An 11,236-nucleotide genomic window follows, 5' to 3' on the forward strand; every position below is an offset into this window, starting at 1 on the left:
GTCGTTACGAGGAAAGGAGGGAGGAGCTTGCAGAAGACGCGGATCAATAGGAGGATTGTTGTTGTAAGAGCCGTTAGAGGGTTGGGGCTGGGGGGAGAATACTGTGGGGCTGCAGCTGAGTGGAGGATGCACTGTGTGATGGCAGATGGGGCTGCAATTGGGGGGAGGATGCACTGTGTGATGGCTGAGCGGCACCCTCAAAATTCATCGAGGGACCAGCCCTGCCAGGGTCACCATGCGCTGTACGAGCGCATAGAGATTACCCGCGTGGTCAACCTCCGGCCTGGATGGAAATGCGATTTAATCGCAAAGATGGGATCGAGTGCCACATGCTATTGAGATCGGTATACCATGGAAGTTCAGCATTGACTTCATCTGCAAAGTTCGATCGGTCAATGATCAAGAAATAAGTATAAAGGACTCACCCAATAAGTTGTTCGAGTAGTCGCGTCCAATGGCACCACCACCAGCACCCGTTGCGCTGAACTTGGCCTTGCACTTCTTGTATTTATTTTTGAGACTTGAAATTTTATCAGCGTAAATAAGAACAAGAGAAAGAGACTTACGCTGTGATGCAGTTGGCGACTGACACACGAAACTTCTTCAGATCCTGATGATATGCGGTCCTTGTATTTGGGGTGGGTCACAAAGATGAGCTTGGCAATAACATCATGTATTTCATTCTTGTCCTTGCCGAGGGGGCATCATCAACGTTAGGCATTGCTTTTCTTACCATCAGAATAGAACAGGATGCGACAATCAGGTGGGTGAGTAGTCAGATGATTGATGAGGATTGTAGTGAGAGCATGATCCCTTTCCCACTGGATAGCGAACTTGATTGTATCTTGACGATTGGATTCAGGTTGTCGTTGCGACGAGGAGGCCTGCGGATCCATTGGATTTGAGCGCACCTCTTGAGTGTTGGCTCTAAGTCGTGCTGAGCGACGAGCAAGATGGCGAAGGGCAGGCATTGGTGTTTCAAACTCCGAAAGCCTGACTTCGAATTGCGGGTGCCATGCAGGCTGTGTTTTTTCGACTTTCCTGACGAGGCTTTAGCCGTGAGTAGCCGGGCGCCAAAATCTACCTTGAGTCCCACTATTGAAAGTGAGTCACATTATTGATACCGAGTTGTACCTATCATTAGTAATGATGCATCAGATGGCCCATCAGATTCAATTATGTACGAATCACCTCACTGTTACAGTGTTGCTTCCTACCACCATCCTCCCTCAATTTGCCCTCGATCCTACTTTTTGACACACTGAGTCGCACCTCAGACCACTTCGACTGTCAAATTGCACAATTTCAATAGTTTACAAGGTGCGTTATCACAGTTGTCAAGTCTTTAAATTTATTAGACTGATTCTTAGTATTAATGATGTTAGACCGAATATCCAGACCCTCAGAGCTTATCATACACTCAACTCTACTGTCTGAACCCAGCGTTTCTCCATCAGACTCTGCGAAGACTCAAAAAAGGTGAGTCTCTTCATAGTTTAATTTACCCCAGGCCTATTATTAACCTTCAACGAATTTTATCAGGTGTCTTGGACTTGCCGCTGGATCAAAACCGATCTCGATGCCTTCTGACCCCACACTCCAGACGTGTTCATATTGTAACACACAATACCGTCGTCAAGGATTCTGAACACACGAGAATGCTTGTCAGAAGCGATACAAACAAAGAAGAGAGGATGTTGAGCTTGCGAGGCTTATTCGACGAGGTATGTTCATTGTTTCAGACATTACGGCTTCACGCTAAAATACTAAATGTCAACACACTGTAGAGAGAGAACATGTGCAGCAAGGTAGCATTTTTGATGGCGAACGACCATCTGCTTTTAGTGAGTCGTGATTGTCTTGCAGCCTTAATCACCAATCCTAACTCATTCGACCACTGATAAGCTGCCTGCGATCATTCACAGTACATCAATATTGATGTCGACTTCAGTCATCCAGATGATACTGATATAGGACAGACATCTGAACAAGGTATGTCTTGAAAACATTCTGCACATCCGAGTTTGCAACTTTCATCTGTATTTTAGATCATCTGCCGCCGTCCAGAACAGCATCACCTGTATCTCAATTCGAAGTTGATGATATACAAGTCCGGTATCACCCCAACAGTGGGCGCCCTACTCAAGTTTACCACTTCGAGGATTATAGATGTGGCCCTGGTACCCCAGCAGCACCTCCGAAAGTTGATCCTGAGCCCTGGCGTCCATTTCGCACTTGTATTGACTTTGAAGTGGCCGAACTTGCCCATGAAGCTGCGCTAACTCATGAGCAGACGGACCAGTTCATCAAACTCATTCACCGCAGCAGATGCGAGTTGTTTATGCTTCAGAATTGTAAAGACATGCGAGACATGTGGGATGCAGCCTTGTTCAAATTGACTCCTGTTTGTATCCAATCACTCTGAGTGTAGAATATATCCTTACTTTGAATACCATAGTTTACGAAGGAAGAGGTTGTCGTGCCCTTCCAAGGCATTGATCAGACCTTTCCATTTTTTCATCGCTCACTATGGGACTGGGTGGTGGACCTACTTCAAGATCCTGAAGTTGGTCCACATTTTGTTTTCGATGCCCAACAGCTTTTGAAGTTCGATGGCAACAAATTCGTTCAGTATATTCATGAGCCTTGGACTGCTAATGCCTTCTGGGAACATCAAGTATGTGGTGCTATTACTCATGTTATGAGTTCAATGTGCGTCTCGGTATACTAATCGAATATCATAACAGTTGAAGATACCATCAGATGGCAAACCACTTGCATTTATCCTCTACGCAGACAAAGCCAAATTATCATCCTTTGGTCGTGCAAAAGGCTATCCAATAGTTGCGCGATGCGCTAATCTTCCTGCTGCTGTTTGCAATGGTGAGGGCTTGGGTGGTGGGCAAGTTGTAGGTTGGTTACCCATTGTTAGTAGCTTTTGCTTGACTCAATGATTGTGTTATCACTAACTAATACTGGCACTTCAATAGGTAAAAGAAGACAAGAAACATTCCGGAAAGCTGACCTTCGTTAATTTCAAGAACACGGTATGGCATATGTCATTTTTGATGCTGCTTGCTTGTCTCGCACTGCTATCAAAGCTCGGATCTCCTGTTAAATGTTGGGACGATGTTGTCTGCATTTTCTATCCAATAATACTGATACTATCTGCAGACTACGAAGAGCAGTGAGTGATCTAAATGTTACTAGGTAACATCTGAACCTGAAAGTTAGTTCACTATTACAGAGTTGTGATGGCGTTGATTCGTGGACTCATGGGAAAGTTTCCTTGCCCTGTTTGCCTCATTCCTCGTGAGGAGCTCTCTAAGGGATCAAACACATATCGGCTTCGCACGTCTGTAGATGCAAAGACATTACGTGCTCGGGCTCGAGAGTCTATGACAGCAGAAGTAAGAGAGCAGGTATTGAGCTCTGAGAGTCTCCGTGATGTCGATGTAAGTCTTTCACCTCGATTTTGTTTTGTTTTGTCTAATATTACTGTAACTGTCACTGTCAGAGTGCATTTGACACCATGGAGCACACCGATGTCTACCGAGCTCTATCTTTCGACAAACTTCACTTTAATGATGAGGGAAAGTTTCGATCACCTGTGGACTGAATTGCAAAAATGGATCACTAATTCCGGTCGGCAAGCTGCTGGTGTTAATTGATGCTTTGCAAGTATTTCTTTGTCTGTAATAATAGGTAGATGATAATTTACATTGCCAGCTTCGAATCATTTCCACATTGGCGAAATTTGAATCATTTTGACCAGGTTGTATCAATATCCTTTGCTGATGGAACAAAATACGAGGATATATCGAAGGTATGTGTATCTAATTTCAAGCTTTTGATCAATTATTCACGTCATTTAATAGCTGATTGTTTTCGCTGCCCATAATGTATTCAAGCATGATCTGGACCCACAGGCTTACCTTCTGCTTCAGTTGTATTCGGAGTTACGTAGAATTCAACATGTATGCATCGCTCGAGGTCCACACTGAGGATACGATCAGGGATGGCCGAAATACATTGTCAGAGCTTACTGAACTTATGGATGTATGTTTTTGTTGTATATCGTCAATTGATGCTACTAATTCAGATTTACGAGTCAGATATATATCAAAGATACAGCAGACCTCTTAGAGAAGTCATGGAACTTTCCCAAGATGCATCTTTCCAGCTCATCTCTTCGACGACATCGAGGCAAAGGGCGTCACCCGAAACTACAATACAAAGCCAAATGAGAAAATGCACGGCCCACTGAAGAACACTTATCAAGATCGTACAAACTTCAAGAATTTCGCAGAACAGGTAATGCACCAGTGGCTTCTTAGATACAATGTGAATCGAGTGCTGATAGAGCAACATGTTTTAAAGATTCTTCGATACAATCATGATAGCTTAGTTGCGGAATACATTCGTAGCAAGATGGAGTGCCTTGATGCGCAGAATCTCGACAGTCCCATCAATCGACGAACCTGATCCATTGGAGGCTAATTCGGATGGGCTCGAATCAACTGAACCAACTGATGTGCAGCATTTTAGTCTTGGTTCGCAGCAGGCAATTCAAATCATTTGCAGATATTGAAGCAGCTAACGCAGGCGATGCAGCCTTTGATCGATTCCGGATCAAACTTAATGAATTTTTGAATCGTGCATTTGCCGCTAATGGTATACCATTTCCCAACGGAAGACGTATTCAACTTGCTGTGAATGACATGGTGCGTCGAACATCTGCAGCCCTTGAATGACATTACTGATAATATCTTACCCTTGCTCAGATAACCGAGTTCAGATTCATCAAAGTTAGCTACGAGTCACTCGTTGACTGGCGAATTTCCGTGGACTATCTCCGATGTAATCCAATGTTCCATGGATCACCTCGATATGATTGCGTCATCCTGCAGGCAGAATCTGGTCCCATCTTTGCCAAACTGTTGTCAGTCTTCACCTGCATAGTTGGGGATGTCACATATCCTATTGCACTCACACTCCCATACGATCAACCGGTGGGCACTCGACCGCGGAAGGATAAAGACTTCAAATTTTGGCGAGTCAAGGCGAAGCCCAGAGCCTCTGCTGAGTGCTTTTCGGTCCAGTCAATAATCCGTGGTTGTGTACTGGCAGAGGATAGTTCGAGAGTGAACGAGTTCTTGGTTGTTGATACGACTGATACAGATATCTTCCTTCGAATGAAGGAAATTCGTACAGAGGCTGGTTATTAACAGGTTCGTCACTCGTCACTCGTCTACCATCACCCTTATCCTTTTCACGCATCCCTCATGAAACTTCACACTCGCACCTATTGACGCCCTCACGCAACTTCAGGCTTGCACCTGTTCATGCCCTCACCCTCTCACCACCATCCGCACACACATTCGAGCACCCTCGAACGCCTGGCGTTCAGCCCCAGTCCACACAGGCAAGTGCCAATGCGATGGCAACCAAATGCGAGGAGATTGAAGGATCGGGGAGTTATTGTGATGAGAGGAAGTCCATGGTTTGTCCCTCCTGCATATCCCTTTTGTCTGCATGCTTCATTCCTGCCTTACATTTTGCATTTACTTTTGCCTTTCAACCCTTCCCCTACACTTACACACTTCGCACCCTAACACTTTCATTTTTATGTCCATACTATGTCCATTTTACATCGTCATTTTGTCATTTTGCGTCCTTAGTGTCACACTGAATCTACTTATTGCTCTTGGGGGCTCAACCATTCACCTGCATTCGCTTGTGCTGGCCCCTGCGTGTTCATCTAACCGAGTCCAGTATCAGGGATTTCCTCGTTCATGCACCAGCAGCAGCGCGAGTCCAGGAGCTCACGCTATATGGTGACCAAACATTCCCATCTCCACTCACCACGGAAGATCCAGCTGAAATAGCATCTTCCGCGCCATGTTTCACATCTGGTGAACTTACCTACCTCGACCTCTCAAGCGCACCTGTGACTAGAGAGCTTCTCATTGACGTTTTCAAGCCACAGCCGAAGTTGCGGTTGCTTGCTTGTTCAGACTAGCCTTAATCTAGATTGGGTCAGGGCCTGACCTGGCATTGGTGCACCTCGAGGCTCGGCACAGAAGGCAATGGGCTGCTGTGCACGCCACGCCCCCCCCCCCACATGTCCACTCTGCACTCGCAGATGGTTGTAATAACCTCCTGCTCCCATGCGGCTTTGGAAAATGAGTAAGTACTCCAGATACTGACACATCTCGTGCTCCATCTGGTTAATTTCGCGCAGTTGAAACATGCCCTGCGCCACAATATGTGGGTGTCAAAGCGGCTGGAGGTGGTGGCAAGGGATTCGTGGTAGGAGGAGGGGTTGTCTTTGAGGGGGAAGGGAGAATATAAGTTGGGTAAGGTCCTTGACCTATGAAATCCTTCTTGACCATGTCCTCGAACTCCCTCAGTGTTCCTACATCAGATACTGACACATCTCGTGCTCCGTCTAGTTAATTTCGTGCAGTTGGAACATGTTAAATTGCTTATCAGAGATATTATCACAGTAATAATAACTGTAACAGTGAGCATGACGGTTACAGCATTATGTAATAAGCTGACATGGTGTTTTTTCGGCCAAGTCCATTGGTCACAACCCGGTCGCAACCTGGTTCCAACATTCATGCATCGCTGATTCAGAACCTTAGACGTCGATTCAGACGTTTAACTGTTGTCATCGCTTGTTACTTTTAAAACAGTGCGCTCAAATTATATTGCGCCTTGCGACCTTTTTACTCATCTTTCATGATTTAGGGTCTTTGCATTGCCAGACATTAATATAGTCCAGGCGACGCCACACTGGTAAACTACCTCATGTCTGATTCATTGTATTACTTTCTGACATGTTATTACATGTTATCAAGTACATTATGCATGTAAGTTGCCACATGGATTATCTTCCCTTGGTGCCGATTCTGAACCGAACGCTGCTCGGTTGTCAACACACAGCAAATTTCGACTATAAATTCTCCATCGCCCATCACACATCATTGTGGCCATCAGTCTCCCAATCTACTGCGCGAATCCTTCCTATTATGCCCCAGTACGCTCCCCGTCAAGTTGGCACACCTGATAACTCTGACTCGTCCGAATATGAATCGGACTCTGGTCCAGCGTCTGTCGGCGTCTCGTCAATTAGCCAGCCAACGGTCTTGAATGGTCGAATGCCGCAACACGAGGACATGGAGGTATGTTTCATTCCTGCAACTATGTATTATGATATGCTCTCCTAATCGTGTTCCTTGAAGATCATCTGGCGCTTACAACTTGAAAACCAAACGCTCAAGAACAATAATCGTGCTTTAGGCGAGACGAATAAGACATTATCAGCAAATCAACGGCGATCGTCTTCGAGTACCCAAATTCCAGATGAGCTGAAGGCTTTTGACGCTGAACTTGCAACTTTTTCCCGCAAGTATGGTATCATTGCAGAGATGTTCCCACCCATGCACCGCATCCTCAAACTTCCTGTGCCGAAGCCTCCACCTGCCATCCTATCTGGGAGCCGCTATGCAACCAAGAGCGCAGAAGAACTCTGTCTTGTAACAGAGCTATACTCACTTCTCCCAGATCATCTTCATCGCTTTGTACCGACTAGTCATTTCCAATCGTTGGTATGTGGTCTTAAGTTCAATGTTATGTGATCTATTATAGCAAATTGACTATTGGTATATAACACCACAGCTGGGACAACATCTTCAAGGTGGCCGCTCAAGTGAGATTGGCAAGTTGCGAGTGATGGCAGGGCGTATTTTCAGGTCTTGATTCTTCCTACTTCGACACCGGGTTTACGAAGCGAGACACTGATCCCCGAAATCCAGAAACTGCTTGGTCAATCATCTTCGATGTTTCCACCTGTCCTTTTTACGAGGCAAGAAATGGACCTAACGATGTCAACAGTTTTCGGTAACTGGGAACCGCTCGCAAAGGTATTTTTGCTATGGCTGCCTGAAGAAACTGTGCTTGTACTAATGTGTGTATAACAGGCGATTAGAATTGTAATGTTCGGAAAAAATTCGCTGGACATTGTTGGGTGGCCACGCGCTAAGTGTAATGCTCGAAAGTGGGGCATAACATCATGCACCCCTGGCCTCCTTGCCTGGGGTTGGGTTGCTGGTGAGTTGTCCCTTGTTCGCTATCATCAGCTCTCGGTGTCTAATGATTGTTTAGTTGATATTTATTCTGTCCTCAGGACACTTCATTCACTAAAGATGGAGTCGGTGCAAGGTCTCGACTACCGTATGCAGCCATGTTCACGGCCTACAAGCAACTATGGGTCATGCTTTGGGAAGAGCCCCGTATCATTTCGATCCGTCAGAAAATCGATACCCATGTCTGGCAGTCATCGACCTCGAATGTTGCAGCCTCAGAAGCTGAAGGCGAAGATTTCACTTCTGATCTAATGCGCTTGGCTCTTGCTAATGCTGGCCGCAAAGATTCAGATTCTCCGACTATCAATGAAGATCCTGCACCTCCCACAACCCCTACTTCACCAATAATTGATACTCCAGTTGTCATTGCGCCACCTGTCCCTCCCACTGTACCAGCTATCACCCCTGCCACGTCGCCCCTGGACCAGGCCACTGAAACTATCATCAACCCAGTTCCCAGATCCGCCACCTGATCAACTTCCAGTCTCACTCACAGGCAATACCAATGGGGAGATCATGTCACAAGCTGTAGCCTCTGGGTCATCGTCTTCTCGACAGGGCCTGAGGCAAAAAGGCTGGCGTACTTGCACCAGTTTCAGTTGTCAACTGATACAGCAGAGCAGCAATGTGGTTGGCCAGTGAGATCTCGCAAGAAGAAGCAGTAGCGGTAATAGTGGAGGATTATGCATATTAGATTGAATATTATTTGAATGGTTACAATGAAATTTATTCTGTCTCAAGGATGTCCGAATTAACTTGAAACCTATGCGTGTTTATTCTGACATTATTGAAACACACCTTGAGATTTGGATCTCAATCCAGTTTCAATGTCGCTACTATTGCCTAACTTGGTTGAAATTTTGGTTGAAAGGCTCGATTGTGACCTAATTGGAACATAATTGGAATGCGAGACTCTTTTATTGCATCACATTGAGACCTAGGTTTGTCATTGGGTCATTGCAACGCGTTGCAAGGCCATGAAACCTAATTAGGAAATTTCCGACAGTCCGTATGTTCAGAATCTTTCATTCACAAACCTTGATGCTAAACATGCTCTAGTCACCTAGCTTTTCAATGACCTCACAAACATTTTCTCATAAGCCGAAGGGCCTTTAATCTATGAAGTTGTTCCCATGCTTGAAAGCCTCAAGCATTCATTGGACCGTGTTTACAATGCCACTGAGGAGCCAGATGTCATTTGAATTGCTGCAAAAGCTGCCCTTCAAATTGTCAGCAAATACTATGCCCTGATGGATGACAACGAGGTCTATAGGATTGCCATTGGTGAGTGACCATGATACGAGCTCTGTAGCACCATATTGATGTTATTATTATTATTTAAATAGTGATGTTTCCTGACAGAAAACTTAAGTGGTTCCACCAGAACCTTGACTGGCTTGATGATGACCATGCAGAGGTTAAATGAGTTGTTTGTCAGCAGTGGACTGAGTCTTATGCACCACTCCCATCACCAACCTTAACTGTCACCAACACACCATCAACACTGCAGTGCACATCATCTACTAGCAAATGAGCTACTTCCTACAGTGAAGACGAGGCCACTTTAATCTCACCTGACTCAATTGAAGCATACCTTGATGCTGCATGTGTTTCAAGAACCGAGATCCTGGCTGCAGGCAGAGTGCTTCAATATTGGGAGAATGCTCATGCCACTCAGCCTTGACTGGCTCAAATGGCCCTTGATTTTTTGTCTGCACCTGGTATGTAGGCTTACAAGTAGTATTAGCAGTGATCTAATGCTCCATAGCTTCCTCAGTTGATGCCAAACGTACTTTCTCTGATGGCCATCTACAAGTGAACCATCTTCAACACAGTATCAGCTCTCAGACCTTCAAGGCGCAGGTTGCTGTTGGGTCATGGTTCAACACACCTCTTATGCTGGATCTCAGTGTCACCACAAATATCATGCGGCAGAAGATGGCAAAGGGCAAGGAAAAAGAAACAGGCAGGGTGGTGTCATCAAAATCGACTGTGATTGATATTGCATAGTATTACCTATGTTGTATCTACAATTCATAATGTGTCACCCATGGGTGACCCATACCATCTGTGGATCCACCCGCACCTGTGGTACTCTCACCCGTATGGGTGCAGGTAGGCCTCTGAAGCTCTGTCTACCCATGGATTGGGTACAGGTGCCACACAGGTCCACCCATGTCACACCCTAAACAACTTATCTATTCATCTATAATATATTTAAGGGAGACCAGCCCTTTACAGCGAATTTTAGCCAGTGATAGGAAGTTATGTTGCTTCTCCTCATCTTTGTTAACACTAACACCATGGTTGGGAAGTCACTCTGAGTGTTTCTATGTTCAGGTCTATGCAATCTTTGTGGGCATCAGTGATGACTGTCATTTTGCCAATGTGACCCAGGACCTAATTTGCTGTACTTAGCATGCATGTGACAAGGTGCCCATGGCTGAAATAGTCCAGACACTACTGGGTCTGCAATATTTAAGACAGGTCTGAATGTCATGTGAAATGTCAAGGCAATACTTAGTATTTAGCTTGTCATGTAAGCAGATATAAAATTTCAAATGTTAAAGAGATCTTGCATGACAAGAAAAATATAAAGCATTAGCGAACATTTTGTTGCTGGCTGAATGCTATCAACAATAAGAAATATAAATATATCTTTAATGCTGGCCTATATTTTGAAATGAAACTTCACATTTAAGACTTCAAAAAACTTTAACCATTGCATGTGACCAAATGCCTGCTCATAATACGAAGTTTGGACCACCACTTAGACGGGTGTTTAAATTTAAAATACCTTCTGACAATAAAACATGAACATAAAACATCAAGTTTTGTCTCCAGATAAAATCAATCGCCCAATGATTGCCTGCTCATCACCCACTTACGAGTACATGTGTAGATTTTCTGTTCATTTGAAGAAAACTTGTACTCTTTTTGTTTGGATCAGATTGAGTCCTTTGGGGCTGCAGACCCATGTATTCTAATAGTACAATTTTTTCGCATCAGATTAAGTCCTGTGGGGTCGCAGACCCTATGTTGGACATGTTTCATCATATGCTTTCCCCTGTGTTCATGTATTC

General features: G+C 44.9%; 4 protein-coding genes across 4 annotated transcripts; 3 read left to right on the forward strand and 1 right to left on the reverse strand.

Moving 5' to 3' along the window:
* Positions 1-271: 271 nt before the first annotated feature.
* Positions 272-971, reverse strand: F5147DRAFT_775691 (uncharacterized protein; the record flags this gene model as incomplete). Its single annotated transcript, XM_041441757.1, has 4 exons — positions 272-375; positions 426-520; positions 567-585; positions 734-971. 4 exons carry the CDS (start codon positions 969-971, stop codon positions 272-274), a joined length of 456 nt encoding a protein of 151 aa, XP_041290691.1.
* Positions 972-1,658: 687 nt separating this feature from the next.
* F5147DRAFT_746600 (uncharacterized protein) lies at positions 1,659-5,228 on the forward strand (the record flags this gene model as incomplete). The annotated part of the gene is made up of 13 exons (XM_041439864.1): positions 1,659-1,728; positions 2,097-2,404; positions 2,459-2,677; positions 2,748-2,927; positions 2,991-3,187; positions 3,248-3,455; positions 3,518-3,597; positions 3,730-3,826; positions 3,879-3,963; positions 4,184-4,314; positions 4,381-4,462; positions 4,585-4,724; positions 4,785-5,228. The coding sequence occupies 13 exons, from the start codon at positions 1,659-1,661 to the stop codon at positions 5,226-5,228; spliced, it is 2,241 nt and encodes a 746-aa protein (XP_041290692.1).
* Positions 5,229-7,037: 1,809 nt separating this feature from the next.
* F5147DRAFT_775694 (uncharacterized protein) lies at positions 7,038-8,626 on the forward strand (the record flags this gene model as incomplete). The annotated part of the gene is made up of 5 exons (XM_041441758.1): positions 7,038-7,190; positions 7,251-7,616; positions 7,824-7,931; positions 7,989-8,132; positions 8,195-8,626. 5 exons carry the CDS (start codon positions 7,038-7,040, stop codon positions 8,624-8,626), a joined length of 1,203 nt encoding a protein of 400 aa, XP_041290693.1.
* Positions 8,627-9,846: 1,220 nt separating this feature from the next.
* On the forward strand, positions 9,847-10,163 carry F5147DRAFT_775695 (uncharacterized protein; the record flags this gene model as incomplete). Its single annotated transcript, XM_041441759.1, has 2 exons — positions 9,847-9,874; positions 9,922-10,163. 2 exons carry the CDS (start codon positions 9,847-9,849, stop codon positions 10,161-10,163), a joined length of 270 nt encoding a protein of 89 aa, XP_041290694.1.
* Positions 10,164-11,236: the final 1,073 nt, after the last annotated feature.

The sequence above is a fragment of the Suillus discolor genome, assembly GCF_016758755.1.
Source record: "Suillus discolor strain FC423 chromosome Unknown F5147scaffold_42, whole genome shotgun sequence".
NCBI classification, from domain to species: Eukaryota; Fungi; Basidiomycota; class Agaricomycetes; order Boletales; family Suillaceae; genus Suillus; species Suillus discolor.